This window comes from Bombus pascuorum, chromosome 13 (assembly GCF_905332965.1).
Source record: "Bombus pascuorum chromosome 13, iyBomPasc1.1, whole genome shotgun sequence".
Classification (NCBI taxonomy): domain Eukaryota; kingdom Metazoa; phylum Arthropoda; class Insecta; order Hymenoptera; family Apidae; genus Bombus; species Bombus pascuorum.
Window position 1 is genome coordinate 12,471,617 of NC_083500.1, and position 19,052 is coordinate 12,490,668.

At 51.6% G+C, this 19,052-nt stretch overlaps 1 protein-coding gene across 3 annotated transcripts in view; it reads left to right on the forward strand.

Moving 5' to 3' along the window:
• Positions 1-8,241: 8,241 nt before the first annotated feature.
• LOC132913242 (uncharacterized) overlaps positions 8,242-19,052 on the forward strand; it is a 28,937-nt gene continuing 18,126 nt past the window's right edge. Inside the window, exons 1-2 of one of the 3 annotated variants that reach the window (XM_060971413.1) lie at positions 8,245-9,758; positions 9,992-10,699. In XM_060971413.1, coding sequence (XP_060827396.1) covers positions 9,415-9,758; positions 9,992-10,064 — 417 coding nt within the window. In that variant the 5' untranslated portion in view covers positions 8,245-9,414 and the 3' untranslated portion in view covers positions 10,065-10,699. Of the gene's footprint in view, positions 9,759-9,991; positions 10,700-19,052 lie in introns of those variants that run through there. The other 2 variants (XR_009659346.1, XM_060971412.1) reach the window with 2 other exon arrangements.

Sequence of the window (19,052 nt, forward strand, 5' to 3'; positions counted from 1 at the left end):
AGATTGTAAAAAAAATCTCGTACTCCATCGAGAGTGCTACTTCCTTCCTTCCTTCCTTCCTTCTTACCTCGCTGCCAAAGTTCCCCGGTCCTGTATCGCAATTGCGAAAGAATCGAGCGAAGAGAAGAGAAAGAAGGGAAGAAGCGACGGTACGTTTTGGAGGTGGAGAAACGCTCCGAGTACGATATTCGGAAAGGAGATGGTTGGTTTATGCGGAGTGAGGAGGTTGTGTGACAGGACCAACGCGAAAACGGCAACGCGTCGCGGCGGCCTCGAGCATAGCCGAGAAGCGAACCCGCGGGAACAGGAACGCGACACGAAACGCAGTTGGGCGATCATCAGTTGGTAGCGGAGGCGCCACGGGTTACCTCGATCTGGAGGCGAGAGAGCCGCGTCGGTAAAAGGGAATTATTCCTGGATCGCGTCCAATCTAAGTGGATCGTTCGATCCTGTCCCCCCGAGCCACCCACGCTCGGGTGAGAGTCCTTTCTCGCGACAGCGAATCTTCCTCGCAGTACGGCGTTTTCATTACACGCGAGCATCGTTAATCTCGAACAACGAAGAATATCGTAGATCGAGGACAGAGGACGATCCGCTTTGTACGAATTTGACCGACCAGTGCTACTACGATTTTCAAGACGAAAAAGTACCGATACGCGAAACTCGAAGCACGATATACGTAGTACGGCGAGAGAAACTCGGAAGAAAGTTCGGTTTCTCTTTTACGTAAACGAATTAAGCTGAAACTTGTAACGGGATGATTTTTCAATTGTAAAACGACAACGAAGAGAATATGTTGATCGAGGCCGTAGATGATTCGAGTATAGATCGTCGAAAGAATTCCTTTCGAGCGAGAGAGGTACTTTTTTAATTTAACGCATACAAGGTATGGTCAGTTCGACGAGTTATTTTCATCAAGGTCGCCGGTCTTGACTCTCTTCTCTCGACTCTGCCGTCCCGCGGTATCTTTCTCGTTCTTTTTCAACGATGCAGCCTATCATCCCTCTCGCTTGAACTCTTTTAGACGCAATATCGGCCAACGTACGCGGTGTTCACTGGGAACCGAAGCCTGGCGAAACTTTCAACCGATCCGACTTGTTAACCGAATATCGGAGACGAATAAATATCGAAAAACCTGCTTATTCGATATCCTACGTTTTACAAAGAGCGTGTTATCTGTTATACGTCACGTCCGCCCACGTACATCGAGTTCTCCTTCGTTTCTCTGTTTCGTCGCTGCGTTTCAGCCGCTTCAGAATTCACCCTACAGCGATCCCGATATATCAATTCTCCGCTGCAACGAAGGGGATGATGCATCGTGTGCGCCCTGTCGTAGCTCGACCAAGCCACGCGGCACTCTCCTCGCACTTATTGCTCGGTGGTATTTTACGAATTGCGTAAGCCTCGAGAATATCGATAGTCTAATAATATGCGTTGCGATCGCTTGTTCGCTGAGCCGAATCGATGACTCCAATTCTCGTGCTCTCGGTTTTTCGGAAGGCGATCGCGCGTCAGAAGTTACGAACCCGGTGATTTTTACGCGCTCCTGAGAGACTCGAAGGTTCGAAAACTCCACAGCATGCGCGTAATACAGAGAAATGTCTCAAATATTCGACGTACGACACTTGCCGTAATATTCGGCAAGCGAAAGGATCGTCTTTCCATTCTTTGTTTTTTCCTCTTTTTTTTTTTCCTTCTTACATTAGTAAAGGCACTAATTTGCGCGAACATCCGCAGCAGTCCGCCTTCAACACGATTGTCTCGCGAAAAACGATAGGCGCAAGCAACGGTGCGTCGATCATCGCGAAAGCCTAGAATCAAAAAGAAAAAAAAAAAGAAAGAGAGCTTGAATTTTCGTTGTTCCCGTCGTTCGATGATTTCGCATACATTCCTCGCTATTTCCTCTCCCGCTGTTTCGTCTCCAACTTCTACGAGTGCCTGTAGTTTCGCGCGAGACTATGACGCGAGGAAAGTGTTTTCTCCTCCCAGTTCGCCGCATAGAGAAACCAGGATCGCGGCGTATTGGCAAACTTGGTCCCGCCAATTTTAGATGCTTTGCCTCCTTCTTTTTTTCTGTCTGTTTGCAGCCTGCCGCTTGTTTCTCGTCTTCGTCTCCCTCTTCTCCTTCTCCTTCTCCTTCTCCTTCTTCTTCTTCTTCTTCTTCTTGTTCTTCTTATTATTCTTCTTCTTCTTCTACCAACCATCATTCTCTAGCGCGAGTTGCCATTTTATTTTCACGAGTACGCCCGCTATTTTTGGCCGTTCTAGAAAACACGCCTCTCCTTTTTCCGGGTCTTGGCAACCACGTTCGGGAGACGCGATCGCGAACCAACGCATGCCGCGTGCGAATTTATTCTTATGCATGACCACGAAAAATGTTGAACGAAATCGCGCCACTGCCAAAAAGCCAAGCGAATTGCAATTTTTGACGGTCGTTCGGACGCACTCTAAAACTCTGACGACGAGGTTCGCCTCGAAAATCTTTCCGTTCGCGCGCCTTGCCAAAAGTTAAAATCTGCTTACATTGTACTGGTTTTCGGGATAAAAACAGGCGGACCCGTTCTCTTTCGTTCTCTCTCTCTCTGCCGCGCGTCTCACCGGTTTCCATCATTCGTGTCGTTTTTCGGCGACGATCGAGGATGCAGAATTCCATAAACGAAAGGCACAGGGAGGGGCGAGGAGCGCGCGGCAGTCATCGAAAATATTCAATTCGATATGTTTGAAAGGGGCAGGGAGTAGTAGCGGGACGGAAAATTTATTTTACGCATTGTGTAAATAACGCGCGCGCTGCACACAACGAGGCGAAGCGTTGCACAGATAATGTGTGCACAGTCCCATCAGAATTGTGAGTATTGATCGTTTCGTAGTAAATATATAGTTTGCACTAGCGCGTCCTAGCGTATCCTAATATGTCGATAAATATGGCGGAATAGTGTCCATCGGGATGATGACTATCGGCAAAAGTGGGCATTTCGCTTCTTCTGTGTGGCGAGCGAGGGGAGCGAAAGGAGGGTCAATGACCTCGCAGAAAATCGATCGACTCGAGATCAGAAAGGACGAGGGTCAACGTAGAAATTGCAATGCCGCTAATAACGAATCGCGCGAAAAGCGCTCGTGGATAAACGTCGCGATATTCGTTTCTCCGCGATCGAGCTTCGAGATCGGACGCTCGGACGATCTCCCGTGGGGCGGGGAAGGGCGGGGGGAAGCGAAAAACTCGCGCTGCCAATCGCTCGCCAATGCGGGGAAAAATACGGCGACTCGATCGCTTCCGAAAATTCTTACGACGAACGCGACAAAAACTTTCGTTCTCGTTGCGATCGTACTCGTTTCTATCGATAACGAGTTTTCTCGAGTTCGAGAGAGGTACGAGAAAGAATGAACGATGGCAATTTTACGTTAATTTCCTTTTTAAACGACGAAAGTCATTCCTGCCTGTTGGGATAAGCGAGCGACGACTATTGTGACGATTGCGACCAGGAAATTCGAGCAAGGTTGATCGAACGAAAAACACGATAAAACGAAAGCTCCTAAAATTTCCCATCCCATGCAAACACTACTTGGAGAGCTTTCGCTCTCTCTCTCTCTCTCTCTCTCTTTCTCCGCATCGTTAGTTACGACGAAGTTACGCGTCATCGAACCTCTTTCATACGGACGGAAAAAAGAAAAAAGAAAAAAGAAAGAACGAAGAAAAAGGAAGAGAGAGAGAGAGAGTAAACGGAAAGATACTTCTCCTTGTGCGAGAACTAGATTGATTTTTGTTTCGGCACAATGCGAGCTGACTCCAGCGAGTATGTCCGCAGCAAGCAAGGCACTCGAGTTCTTTGATGCTAGAGACCAATAGAAACCAATTTACTTGGCGTTATAGCTACAGACTCGACAGTGCGCACGGCTAACAACGTATCCTCGTTATTGCATCCATTAAAAGATCGTGCGTTGCTCGTATAATGATAACAAAAAAAGAGAGAAAAAAAGAAAAAAAGAAAAATGGGTAGAGAGAACGCGAAATACCGAATAAAACAAACGCGAACGAGTAACGAGCAAACGCACGGCGCTGTGATCTAGAAATTTCCCAAATAGCCGGGAAAATTGGAGTCGAGAGTATACCGTTGTACACGCACGAGTACCGTGCATTCTGGCCGAATGCAAACGCGTCGAGGTGCAGCGGGGGGTCGCGATCGAAACCCAGGGATCGAGGAAATCTTTTTTGTCGCGCGAACCTCGCGCGTATTGGCTCTCGCCGTGTTTCGTATCCGCGTATTTTCGGACGATTTTCTCCTCTGTACGTCGCGTGAAAGAGGGGAGACGGAGAACGAGAGAAAGAGGGCTCCTCTCCTCTCTCTTCCTCGCTGCCGTCGTTCGCTCTATTCCCTCCCATTTGCCGCCTCGTATCTCCGTCTCTGTCGCGTGCCTCGCTCGCCCCTCGACAACGCTCGCTCGCTCGCTCGCGCGCGTCTCTGCGGAACGGGAGGCAACGGACCAGCGTTTAATGTAAATCGCCACGCACGGGCCGCGCGCGTCGGAGTGAGAGGGATGCTCCGAGGAGCGAGGGGGACGCAGGAGGCGGTGGAGCGGTGCGGGGCGGGGTGACGGGACGGCGAGGGCGCAGAGGGCGGCTCGGCGAGGTGGCGACGTCGGGGACGAGGAAACATACATATGTATGGGTAAATGTGTACCTACGCCCGCATCAAGCTCTCTTCCTCCCACTCTCTTTCTTCGCGAGCGAGCGCTCTCTCCCTTTGCTGCTTTCTCCCTCCCGCCCTCGCCGCATCTTTCTCCGCGGCCCTCTTTCTCCCTTCCTCCCGCATCTCTTTCACTGGATACTACTACCTCCATCCCGTTCGGCGGCCGGTCGACTCTCTTTTTCGTTCTCCAGCTCCATCCCTGTCGCGCTTCCCGCCCGTTCGATCGCCACCGCTTCCTCTCTCGTTGCGCGCTTTCTCGCTTCACCCGCGCCTCTGCTATTCCGGCTCGTTCTCTCTCTCTCTCTCCCTCTCACGCTCTCTCTCTCTCTCTCTCTCTGCAGCCCTCCGACGCTCCTACTCCTCCTTCCCTCTCTCTTTCGCGTGACCGTTCCGTGGACGAAGCCGCGCGAGCGCGTCCTTCTTTCTTTTTTTTTTTTTCTTTTTTATTTTCCCTCCCAGCGTTTTTTCCCCCGTCACGCCCCCGGGCCGACGGGTGATTTTTATAATCTGCTACTTGTTGCGCGGCGCGTACCAGCGGCCGGCGTGCGGCCCGCCCGGAAAAACCGGAAAATAGAGGAAAACAAAAGCGAGCGAGCGAGCAGGCGCGGTGCAGCGCGGAGACCGGCTACGTCCAGAGGAACCGAACGGGGTGGCCGGCCTGGGCAATGGGCTGGGAGGATGTCGGGGTGGCGGCGGGAGGAGGGAAAAAAAAGGAAAAAGGCACCGCGGGACCAGCCGGCGAATTATCCGCGTCGCTGTGTGCGGCCACGCTCGCCTCTGTGAGCGTCTCTGTCCCGCGCGCGCCGCCCGAAAATCCATTTCCACTACGGAGTTTTTTTTTTTTTTTTGTTTTTTTCTTTTCTTCCTCCACCTTTTCCCGTCGCACCACCCCGTTCGCGCTATACACCGTTTGCAAGCGTCGCGAAACAGATTTCCGCGTACGGTAAACAGCCGGTCTCGTCCACGGGAAGCTGCTGTCGTTCGACGCGCAACACCGTCGGTGGTAAACGCACGGCAGAAAAGCGTCTCTGTCGACGCGGCGACAGAGAGGGCTGAAATAAACCGCGAAAGTCAGAGAGGGCCGTGTAAACGCGAGCGAGCAAGCAACGAACGCGAGAAAAGCGTACGTTGCGTCTATCGCGCGTCTATCGAGCGTTATCCCGCTCTATCCCGCTCTATCCCGCTTTATGCCGCTTTATGCCGCTTTATCCCGCGTGCCTCGAAGAGCCGTGGACGCGTTCGAATGAAAGAAAGAAAGAAAGATGGCAAGAACGCGGATTCTGTTAATCGACGGGATCCGAAGGGACGAAACGCGGCAACTTGGTCTCGCGTAGAGGCGAGGAGCCAGAGAACCGCGCAAAATGGCTTCCTCCTTTTCAGGAATTATCGCGATGTAGGAAGTCTCGGTCGGCGTGGTGGGGGTGGAGGTGGCCGCGGAGCGGCTGTCGGCCGAAAGTTTAAAATAGAATATCTCTCGCGTGTAACTTTCATCGGTCGTCAAAAAATCATGCAGTGTCGTACCTAGCGGGGGGCTCAGCCTCCCACCCGCCTCGCGGCGAGGAACAGAACGAACGAACGAACGAACGAACGAACGGAGGGGCGAGGAGAAAGGAAAGCCGAAAGGGGGAAACCGGCGCGCGGGAAGAACGGCGTGGAACGTAAAGGAAACGACGGGGAGAGCAGCCCTCTCTTCGCGTCGCCATCCGCCAAGCTCTAGGATAGGCCACGCGGTTCGACGTGGATACGGCGGAACGTACTCAGACACATGCACGGGCGCGCCAAGTGTGCCGCGCGCGCTCCATGCATCGCCGTGCAACGCTCGCGCGTGTGTGTCGAGAGCGCGCGGCGCACCGCGACGATTTACCGCCGGTAACCCGCGTCCAGGCAGGAAGTTCTCGCACAGGCCGAGCAAAGATATTTCACAGCTTTTGTCGATAGCGCCGCTCGATTCCGTATTAGGAATTACCGAGCCACAGGCGGACAGTCGTTCGTCGTTCCAACACATGGCACCGACGCGACCAATCGTGTCCCCGATTCGCACCGAATCAACCCCCAACCTCTGTCCGCCAGACTTTCTGCCGGTCGAATTTCAAGCTCGAGGATGCCTTCCGGCGCGGCACGATATTCCGATAAGGATACCATCGTATCGAGGGCGGGATTTTCCCGCGACTCTTCGCGTCACGGTGCGCGGCCGTGCGCGCTTCCTTCGCGATTCCGTTGTTTCCGCTCGTACTCGCGTTCCAAACTTCGATCGATCGCTCTTCGAATAATTTCTACTCGTGCGGTTATCGCGAACGCGATCGATGATCCCTCCAACGTCGGTAACTTTCTTCGGTACGCGCGACGCGTGACGGTGTACGCGACGACCCGATGACCGTGTAGGATGGGGTGCGGTTAGTTTGGTCGAAAATTCCTCGACTCGACTCCGTTCGACTCGACTCGACTCGTCAACAATGATGGAAAGCAAAGGCGAGACCTCTCCGCGAAACGAGATGCGCGGAAAGCCGCGACGTGCCGATCGTTTACCGTTCCTGGTACAGTTGCATAGGAGGCTGCCGCATCGAGCTCTGATTTTCACTCTCCACGCCAATGAATGACGTAGCGAAGATACACCGCGACGGCAACGGCAACGGCGGCGGTGGCGGTGGCGATGGCGATGGCGGTGGCGGTGGCGGTAGCGGCGGCGGCGGTGGCGGTGGCGGTGGCGGCGGCGGCGGCGCGGCCGACCGATCCGCTCGCTCATATTCGCTAGAGCTCGCGCTCGCCTAGCCGCGCGCGAGTAGAGTACACACGGTGTGATCGGGGGCGCATGCGCAAACGCGTTGCGCGCCGCGACTCGACTCGCCTCGGCCCGACTTCTCGGCTCTCCGTGGCTCGCCCTCCCCGCCGCCAAGGTGCATGCATGCATTCTATGCGGCGTGCACCGCATTAGATGCATTTCTAAGTCGCGCCGCAATAAATCGCAGAAATATCGAAGTGGAGAAGTCTGCCGCGCTGGCCCCAAGAGCCACGAACGAGAGAAACCGCGGCCGCCCGCGTGACACGCGTCCAACTCGACAATCCGGACAACGCGATCATCCAGCAGGGATCGAGACGCGAATCGAGACGCGAATCGAGACGCGAACCGAGACGCGAACCGACCCGACGAACGGACGGCAAAAGAAGGAGGCCGCCGGGCTGAGAAACACCGTGAGAGACGCGAAACACTGGACTACTCTCTCTCTCTCTCAGATCCGCCAGACCGTCGATTTTCGTAGAATCCGATAACCCGGTGTGCGAGGCGTAGTTGGCCGCAGCTCTTCTTCCCGCGACTTCTCTTCTCTTCTCTTCTCTCGACGAGGAAATCCCCAGGGAGGAACAACACGCAACGCTCTCGCCGCCGTTCTGGAGATCAGGTTTTCGTGGCAACGCGCGTTTACGTGCGTGCACACGCACGTGCGAAACTGGTGACGTCTTTCTCAACGTGTATCCCATAAATCCCTCTCTCAGCCGGTCAGCTGTGTTTGGGGGGGTGGGGAGGGGCGGGCGGGAGGGGGAGAGGGAATAGGGGGCCTGCACGACTGCTCGGAGAAAGCTTTTCTCTTTTTTCATCTCGAACGGCTGAAAAATCGCAAGGCGTCGCCAGTGATCGAGGCCCGCGATAACGCGCTCTACGCGTCGTCCACGTCGAATTAGAATAATAACGATGGACGGTTGTCGTTGGCCGGGCAGGAAGTGATAAAGATTACGTTCAGCGACCCGGCCGCGTGCGTGACGCCTCGTGAACGCGCGCGATTTTCACGGAAAAGGGCCGCCACGGATGCGGCAGCATATTCCAAGGAGCAAGAAAAGAATACGACACACTGAGTCACGTGCGAACCAGTCCCTCCCACTTGCGGACGCGGTGCCGCGGATTTCAGTGCACTGAAAATCGTAACATCGCCAACCTCTGGCAGCTCCGCTTCCTCAAACGCCTCGTCCTTTCTTCTTCGTTGGCGATCGAACATCGCCGAGTATCGTCGAGAGGAGATCGGCATCGGGATCCAGATCGAAGATACAACCTCGGAGGTTATCCCGCAGCAGGATTTCATGCGAACGCAGACCAATTGCGTCACGGTGAATGCCGATGGACGCGGGGGATCGCGAGTGAAACGAGGATCGGCAAGATCGGCAAGATCGGCAAGATCGGGAAAATCGGGAAAATCGGCGAGCAACGAACGGTGCCGCCTCGGAGAACCATAGACGCGCGTGTTGATCGGCGCCCTGTGCGGTGCAGAGCCGCGTACGGCCCTGGTGCACGTTTTCGCCGGCACGGCACTTGCGAAAAATTCAGCTGTGCCGTGCAGCCGAGTTAATCAGGAAGCACACACGTTTTTCCACGACACGCGCGGAGCACACGAGATTCGACTAGCGACTAGCGACCGGCGACCACAGTGTCTCGTCCTCGGCGTTAGCGTCGTCGTGTGGAACCGCGAACGAGTGTGTGATCGGAACGATGCACGCGGCGATCATCGGTGCTCGTCAGCCGAGAGATCTTTGAAAGAAAACGGCACAAAGTGGGAATAATCGACGCGTTGTGTGTACCATCGGGCGAACAATTCTTTACACGCGTCATCCATCGTTTCGCGGAGGTGTTTCGTCCGATCTCTTTTATCCACCGCCTCTCAACGAGGCGGCATTTTCGTCGGGGTGATTGGTGCGCGAGTGAGTGAAACGAGAAAAACTGACCGGTCTCGCGAATTAGTGTCGGATGAACTGGAAACACCGTTCGTACGAAGTGAAAGAGGATGGTGACGAGGACGACGACGACGACGACGACGACGACGACAAAAGCGGCTGCGGAAACGGCGGCGGCGGCGGCGGCGGCGGCGACGACAACACCGGCGACGACGACGACGACGACGAAGACGAAGACGACGACGACGACGACGACGACGACGACGACGAAGACGAAGACGAAGACGACGACGACGACGACGACGACGACGACGAAGACGAAGACGACGGTGGCGTGTACGAGTACGAGCATGATCGGGACGACGATGTCGCGAGGCTGGTAGATCGAAGATCCACTAGACACGAGTTTAGGTTCAGGTAAAGTTTCGTCGATGCGACAAAGATCTTACTAATATCGAGCTTCGTGCTTCGTTCGTTGTCGATTCGTTCGGAGGCACCCGGCAACGATCGATGATTAAAATAGAAATCCAAGATACAACAACATTGATCGATCCTTATGTATATCGTATCGATCGAACGTTGCAACGGGTCTCTTCGACGATCGTCTTCCGCGCTCGACTCTAACAACTATTAATATTCCTTGCTTGCAGAACTCTGACCGGTACACGCTTTATGCCGCAAACTAACAAACCGAAAGCACGCGGATTGGAGGAAAATGGCTGATCCGGACTAGACTCACGCTACTCTCCCTTCTGCTCGTTCTTTCTCTACCTTTCGATCATCGCGTCGTTTTCCAGCTTTCTTCGTTGCTTCGCTGATCTCACGAAAAGCACGCTTCGTTCTTCTCGCTAGAATACGCGACAGAATTTTTCCACTGGTTACAAAACTACCTATATACGTGTATCATTTACGAGCAAAAGTTTCCAAAGAGATCGTGGATATTCGCTCGAAACGCGACGAGACTCTCGAGGATCGACCGTAAGCGAGTCATGCCTGGCTTTTGTGGAACGATCGATCGAATAGGTGCCGGAAGGAGAGTGGGTGGCGTACGGAAAATAGAGAGAGAGAGAGAGAGAGCGCGCGCGCGAGAGCGAGAGAGCGAGAGAGCGAGAGAGCGAGAGAGCGAGAGAGGGAGGGAGAGAGCGAGGGAGAGAGCGAGAGAGAGAGAGGGAGTAGCGTGGTGATTAGTTGCAGTGTTTTGGAAAACAATGCGCAAAATTTCGCCGGTGATAAATAATAAAAGAGCGAGTAAAGTGTAACGTCGGGCAAGAGTGAAGTGGCGTGCAGGTCGTGCGTATGAATAAACAACCCGGGCATATGTATTGTCCATTAACGAATAAAAATTAAATAAAACACGAGCAGAGATTGTCGTTTGGAAACTTGAAACATTCATTGTCCCTTCAGCCTGTTATCTTTCCCGAACAGTCGACGGTACGATGGAACGATGGAACGATAGAACGACGGACAAAACGGTGGAAAGATCCGCAAACCTCGACGAGAGTCTATTGCCCCGTACCGTACCTTTGCCCTGTCCTCCGACACGTACGTGTACGATACGAAGAAGAAAAGAAAAGAAAAGAAAAGAAAAAAAAAGAAAGAAAGAAACAAACGAAAAAAAAAGAAGAAAGAGAGAAACAAAAAGACGAAAAAGATGAAAAGAACGGAGACAAAGTGGCAAGCGCGTTCCCTATAACGTTACGAGTAAATTTAGCTGGCTGGAAACCCGGCAATGTTGCGATTCACGCAACGCGTACTCGGCTCGCCCCTATCGTATCCACCTCTCCTCCCCTCTCGCCACCCTTAATTTAAACCCTTAAACAGGTCCGACCTGGTGGCACCTTGAAACCTTCTGTCTGCTAACAGGAGACGAGATAATACTCGAGCGAAGGGTACACGAAGGAAAAGAGGAAGAGTGGCGAGCGAACGGCTCTCGAGGGGGCAGGAAATATCACGAAGGAGAAAAGAAAATGAAAAAGCCGTGGAATAGAAGAGGAATGCGAAGCAATTCCAGATAGGTTGATGCGTCTCTCTCCCCTTTGCTACCCCCCACCTCTGGACACGGGGCATCACCGATGGTCTCGCCCTTCCCTTCCGGGCCCTGTTCCACCCCCCTTTTTTAAGGCGGCCAGCTGCGGGGTCAGTTTTCGACGGGCGCGCGGCGCATTAAGATGCTACGCGCGAAATTTATCATCGACCTCGTGTCATCGTGTCTCGTGACCGCGTGAAAATTCGCTCGCTTGTTCTCGCGTGTATGTAGGTAGCGAACCAGCAACGCACAACCACCCCCGAGAGTCCCCGATGGAGAGGAACGAACGCCGACCGAAGGAAGAGCGCGAGAGAGAAAGGGAAGAAAAAACAGCGTGGCGCGAGAACAACCGGCGGATTGCTTCTGCAGTGATGAACGCGTGATGGATATTAAATGGGTGCACGGTACGCATCGACAGATTAATTCCATTTCCAACAGGCCCTGCTGCTTTTCGCCAGCAAGGTTTTAACAAATACGCGACCGCGCTGCGAGCCAGACGATCCGAAATATTAACTGTTTGCTTCTCTCCCGCACGCGTTCTCTCTCTCTCTCTCTCTCTCCCTCTCTCTTTCTCTCGCTCCCTTTTTCCTTTTTTCTTCTTTTTTCTTTTTTTTTCTTTTTTTTTTTTTTTTTTTTTTTTTTGTTTTTTCGTTTGTCGCTCTATCGTCGCTCGAAATTCCATGAGCAAATATTTGCCGAACATCGATCGTCCTCGCGATTCAGAAAGACGCGATACGAGCATGGTTCGTAACTTTTCTCGCTTAAGCGGCCGAGACTCGTTTTCTCCGTCTGTGTCCTCCGATTCTTCCGGTCGCCATCGCGATCATTTCCCCGTTCAAAAACGATTTTCCCGAGTTTGAAAAGACGACGGGTTCGTTATAATGGAGTCTGTGTTTTCGAAACGTCTAGCGTTAAATTACATTCGCCAAGTCAATTTTACACACGTGAAATTTGCGTTGCTCTGTGCCCGTGAAAATTCCAAAGCTACCCAGTGACAGGAAATTCGAACGCTTCTTTGAAACGCGGCCTGTCAATTCTACCCTCGTTTGCCGTGCCAATCGTTTCGCGTCGTGCAAATAATTAATCGCAAATAATACCGCTTTCCGTGAAAGCTGTGAAAGGGTGAGCAACCCCTAAAAACGCGCGCGCGAGGCTATATCGGCTCGTTTAATTTCGCTAATTTCTTTTCTGCCGTTCGCGCGGCCCTCTAACACGAATCGAGGGGGTAGCAGCCCTTACGTTTTCCTTCCGCATCGGCCGCGACAGAGGACAGAGGACGGAGGACGGTGACAAAGAAAGACCGAAGGAGACGTTAGAGAGTTCGCGAAACGTTAAAAATCTCGTGGGGTTGCCAGAAGGGCGGAACGAGGGAACGAGGGAAAGTAGCGAGGACGAATCATCGGGAAAATAATTACTTCTCGTGCGCGACGAACGAAGGAGTATCTGTAACCGCGAAGACGATGGCGAGAGGATTCCGTTGAAATATTTTGGAAATATTCCTTTATTCAGAGACGAATAGAACGCATACCGCCCAGAAAATTTCCTCGTACTCTATCTATGGTTAACGCGTTCGCTGCTACTGACGCGTACCGTCCGTGTCTCGCGGCGATCGCTTTCCTTCTCAGTTGTAAGATGTAAGACTCGGAGTAAAATAAAAAGCAATGGTGTAACTTAAAAGCGGAGTTAGACGGAATTTAAACGCGTATCCCGCTTCTAATCGCGTGCGAGTTAACAAGTACAGCAACAAGACCACCGCAAATACCGATTCGAGCTTGAGTATTTCATCGAATATTCGTAGCCGACTTTCACATCGATACATAGATAAAAAGCTGATAAAATTTCCCATTAACATCGTACGGACACTTGAAAACAAACAAAAGCGGGGGAGGGGGGCGGAGAAAAAAGAGAAAAGAGAAGAATCTTTTCATCGCCTTATCGCTGCAACCGTCACAGTTAGTACGTGTAGCCCGAATTATCTCGAAACTTAGTCGTTGGATCCTCGTTAATAACTAGAGAAGACGCGGCTCTGCTTGGCCAGTTTTTGTACGTTTCAACGAGAAAGGTTTAGAAAGGCGAACAGCAGGCAGTGAGGTTGAAACAGACATTATTGGAAAACTACAGACAACTCCGACGAAAAATGCATACGGTTGCCGTAAGATGGAAACGATCGTATTTTAGTAGCACCGATGATATTTTCTCGTGCCTCAACTCGAGGTTGAACAAAAGCCGCGAGTATCGATCCAAGAAAACAATGACTTTCCAGTTCGCGTAAAAGAACGGAAAAACGTTACCAAAGAATTCTATTATCGTCACGACTGATTGAATCGGCCAATCATCGGCCGGAAATTGGATCTCCTCGTTCCTTTTTAAGCGACAAAAATTTCTCCCTCATCTTCTTATCACTGAATTACCTATAAAAGTTCCGACTAACCGGCTCGTTGTCAGAGAGCCACCACCACACGCTTGAACCGAGGCTAATTTCGTCCTACCCTTCAACGAAAAGCGAAAACTCTGTTTCGAACAGAGCAAACGGCAAAATTGTTAAACTCGAGCGACGAATTTCGGGCATCGAACTGGTATCAAAGCCGTCTTTTCTTCGAGAAAGTACAGACAGACTGTATTTCGCGCGAAAAATGAAAAAAAAAAAAAAGAAAAAAAAGAAGAAGAAAAAAGAATAGGAAAGAAGAAACCGTGTTCGAATCATCGAAGCGTCGTTATTGATTAAAACAATCGACGAGACCACTTTGCGCGATGCGACTTTCGAGAGGAAGGCGCAAGAACCGAGCGACAGAGAAAGAAAAGGACAAAGTCGCGGAGGGGGACAGAACGTTGGAGAGAGGGTGGATCGACAACGGGAAAAGATGGCGTAAAAATGGAGGGTGAAAAATACGAGTGGGATGGGGGTCACGGGAATTCCCACCCTCTCGACGCTCCTTCGCGGATGTTCCATTGGGAATACTCGGGAAGATTTCCAAATTTCGTATCCCCGAGGCGCGTGGCAACTTTTTAAGACGTCTTCCATTAGCGGAGGGTCCGATAGGGATTGTTTAGTCGCATGATTTACAAATGGAGATTGCCTCGAAAGAGGCTCGTGACCGTTCATCGAACGAAGAGGTTCGTCGGTTAGACCATTTCGCTCCGTAGCGAAAAAATTAACATATTAAAACTTTGTTTTTCCCAGTTGGAAAGCGGTAGAAGGAATTGTTCCTATCCTATGTTAGGTTTCGCGAAATTCGAATAACAAACCAAGTAAAAGTAAGAAAAAGAACAAGTTATCGACGCGTCCAAAAACCAAAACGCGGCCGCCGTCATCTACCGCGAGACAATCCGGCATACTACACCATCGGTTAGATTTTCTGAAGAAGCGCTCCTCTTGGCAATGCTTTCGTCAGGTGATCGTCGATGTATCGTTTATCACGATATCGCATTAGCAATGCTTGATTGGAAACATTTATATGATCGTATCGAAAGTATCGGACCAATTAAATGATACGCAACGTAATGTGCATAGATCTAGTTGGTAAATGGTATACCGAAATCTTTTGCGACCACTGTATTGTCCAAGGATAACCAATTCGATATAACGTAGCAGAGAGAAGCGTGAATAATCTGTTTTCCTCGAATGGATGCGTTTCCCGTCCCCTGATAAACGTGTTCCGCGGTCTCGTTCGAAGAGACAATGCAGGAGGAGCCGGTATCAGATCGAAAAAGCGGAAGATCTAATTTTACAAATATTCGCACATTCCGAGTAATTCAAGGCTGCGGCTGAGGCTAGCAGGTAGACGGGTGTGGGGGAAGGCAGCAGCACCGAGTTAAAACAAACATTTTTGCGCGTGCGAGCTTCGGCCATAAAGCTCTGCCCGGCCAAATGCATTGGCCGGCAGTTGCATAACACTCTAGAATAGCATCGGAAAATGGTGGACCTTCTCTCGCGGCTGGCTTTTTCTTTTTCGGTCTGCATCAGCCGTTCTACGACGTCTCTATACCGAGAATTGGTTGCCCGGCTCTCCCTTCCCGACGAACGCGAGGTTCATCTTGGAACACGGAAAATATACCGACTGGCTACTTCTTTGCCGCGCGTCGACTACCAAATGGCCGCTAATTGGGCGCAGCTTTTGTCAAGCGAAGAACGACAATACTACGGGCGATTAATCCAGGGAACAAAGCAGGAGAGACAAACGAAATTTCGACGCGTATAGGTTATGCCGAGGATATAGGATCGCAAGGCACGATCGAATCGGTGCCAAAAATATTTCACATCCGGGAAAGAAAATACAAATGCCTCGTATACAATGAATCGTACACGGTTTTCTTTTCTCCGAACACGCGCCTACACCAACATTGGCAGGCAATATAGAATGGCAATCTGTACACGACAGTTTACGCTATTTTCGACCTTAAACGAGCCTTGCATCGTACAAACAAATCTATTTGTCTGGCGCGAAAAATGACAGAAGCGACTAAGCGATAACTAATAACTTTTCGAGTCTCGGCCATCCGTACTATACTTTGGCCAAGACGAAACACGCTGCGTGTTCGAGAGAAAGAGAAACACGATTGGTTTCGCCCGAGTACTACAAGTCTCGATCTCGATCCGCGATCGCGTGTTACGCAACCGAGAGCCGTTCAAAACCGATCGAAAATAGCACGCGAAATGGCGGTTATTTTTTGGAGGGCTCGGGGGGAGGGCGCGGGTAGGGGGAGAGAGAGAGAGAGAGAACGAGGCGTATCAGAAACGACTCTTTAGCCAAACGCCGATGTCTAAAAACGATGTCTCTTACGTTGCAAAACCTAGTCTGTCGAGAGTCTCGGAGAAACTCGATTTCCTGGGTTCAACGTCCACAGGGGGGAGGAGGAGGAGGTGGAGGAGGAGGTCCCTCTCGATCCGTCGAATCCTTTCGAGGTGTCTAAGGCAATTAAAATTATTTATTAAAAGACACCGGTCGAAAGTAAAGAAAGAGAGGGGGGAGAGGGAGGGAGAGAGAGAGAGAGAGAGAGGGCGCAGAGGGGCCATGGAGAGACGCGATCCGATTAAAATCTAATTTTTCACGGATACTCTCTTAATTAAAACATTAAATTGATTGCGGCGTAAGGTTGAGGTGGCGAGGGGGGTACCGTCTTCTCGAGGACGGGACGAAGCAACGAGAGGCAGGGTCGAAGAAAAAGAGAGGAGGCCACGGAGATGGGAGAAGTGGAGGAAAAGACAGGGTGGAGGTTCGCGCGAAAATAAATGAAAATGAAATCAATTATAAAACTGTTTGAGAAGACTCCGAGGAGCAGGCAGTAACCGATGGACGGATAGACGGACGGATAGACGGACGCGGACGGACGGATGGACTGGTACAGGTCGATCTTGAATTTTCTTAATTAAAAATCTACAGACTTTGCTTTCAATTAAAAACCGAAATGCCACGGCTCGCTCGTTACCGGTTTTCCAGTTCCTCCGAGGGGCCACGAAATAGCGTCTTCTTGCTGATCGAACCCGTTGATAGAACAACAAACTCGAGCGAAGACGACGCGACGCGACGCGACGCATATTTCTCGTCTTCCGTGGCAATGCAATCTTAAAATTTAAAGATTTTAAACGTCGATCAGTCCCGTTTAAACAACATTTTCTTCGTCCGTTTCGTCTTCGGATCACGCATAACGCAAGCCTCTACCGTTCCCGTGAATATTTCGAAAATATCGATCGTCGCGAGATCGGCTGGATCCCTGGCATTTTTACGAACTTTCCTTTCTCGACCGCACGTTAGACGGGATATAGAGAGGAATCAACGCGAAACTTAGAAAATCGGCGCACGATGGTTGGACGAGTATCACGACGAGTTTAAGATTTTTCTCGCGAGAGGGTGAAGATTCGTCGAGTCGAGTCGAGTCGAGTCGAGTCGATTCGAGAGAGAAAGCGCGAAAGGGTGAAAGGGTGAAAGGGTGAAAGGGTGAAAGGGAGAAAGAGTGAGAGTGGCTCTCTAATCTTCGCGAGATTTTCGCGGCACGAAGACATTGCCTCGATTTATGATCCTCCTAAATCTCGACCGTCCTCCCCTCGGCCAGGCTCCTTTGTCCCTGGACACTTTTGCACTTTTAAAACTTACTTCGCCGCGGAAATTTCATTATAAGTGTCGTGGCTCTCGTCGCGGCGATAAGGCGACGCCAACTTGCCCGAGGCGCCGCTTGCCGCTTTACATCGCGGCCTTTTGAAATATCGCCGCCTGGATTTCACCGCCTCGTCCTTTCCTTCTGTTTCGGCCCCGCGGACTTTTCCACGACTTAATCAGCGCGGGCGCGCCACTTTATAGATAAACAAAGTTAACACGTTGCGAACTCGCCACCGAAATATTGCCGCTGAATTGCCAGCCGCGCTTCCACGGGAAAAACTCAACAACTCGCGAAAGTCCACGGGTGTTGTAATCAGCGTCGCGATTCTTCCCAGCTTCCATGGAAGCCGAAAGAGATCAAACAAAATCTAAACTTTCCAAGTTCGATGCGTCGCTCGAATTCGCGCAAACGAAATTCCCGTCGCGAGCATCGCTGTGTCTATCCACTCTCGTCCGTTTCAACGTCCTTTAGATAGAGAACCGCCGATGGATCGCACGTCGATCCTCTAAACGCTCCATCAGGTCGTACCGTCGTTCGACAACTTCGTATCGTAGATACTTCTTCTTAGCCGCCAAGCGAAGCCGCGGAAGGACAGAGTCGTCATCTCCTCGGAGTCTCCGAGCGAAACGTTCGATGGTTCGAATAGTCGAGTCGAAGGCGTTGCGTCAAGGATCGGAGGCGAGAAAGATCGTGAGGTGGAACGCTTCGGAATTAGTCAACGTGCGCTTTTCGCAAATTCGTTCGGAGACAATAGAGCCGTTGGGTCCTCCGGTTCCCCCCATTTTTTTTTACGACCTTCTGCCTGCTTTGTTCGCCGCCGAAGACAGACCAGACACGCGAATATAAAGGGAAGAGAGCGGAACAATGAAGGTTTGGGCGACGCGGCGTGACCTCGAGATGAAACGAGGCCAGCCACACACAGGCCAACCAGTTAACCACGGTTTCGCCACGATTTCACCGCGATTTTACCACGACTTTACCGCGAAAAGCTGAAAAATCACGAGCTGTCGCGAGATTCGTAAAATCCCAGCCGAACCCTTTGCCGAAGATAATGCGCCTCATCCTCTTCCGGGCTCGGTTTAGCGAGATTACAGTGTAATCGCGATTCCTCGATGGCGAAGAGTGCAGCTGCCGCTAACGGAGGTAGCGGCATATGCTGCGTGGTCGGCGGTGCTCTTCCGATTATCCACATGCTACGCGTATACCTTGGAGAGAATGGACATCTGGCCTGCCCGCGGTGCTTGGCGGATTATTTGCTCGTTCGTTCCTTAGCCGCGTCGTAACCGATAGACGCTCGATACGCCACTCGCAGGAAACTGACGAAATTCCGCCGCGGAGACGAAAGTTTGATCCAACTGCATTTGGGTTAGCGTCGAACCAACCGAGATTTGTTTATCCGAATAGACGCCGGCGTATGTACGCGACGACTAATCGTTTGACGGAGCGAACGAACGAACGAACGAACGAACGAACGAACGAACGGTAGTAAATCAGGAACCGGGACGAAAATCAATCTACGCGGGCTTCTTTCCGCGAAAAGAATTCGCGTCGAGGACTCGAAACATTGGCAACTCTTGATCTCGCTCGCT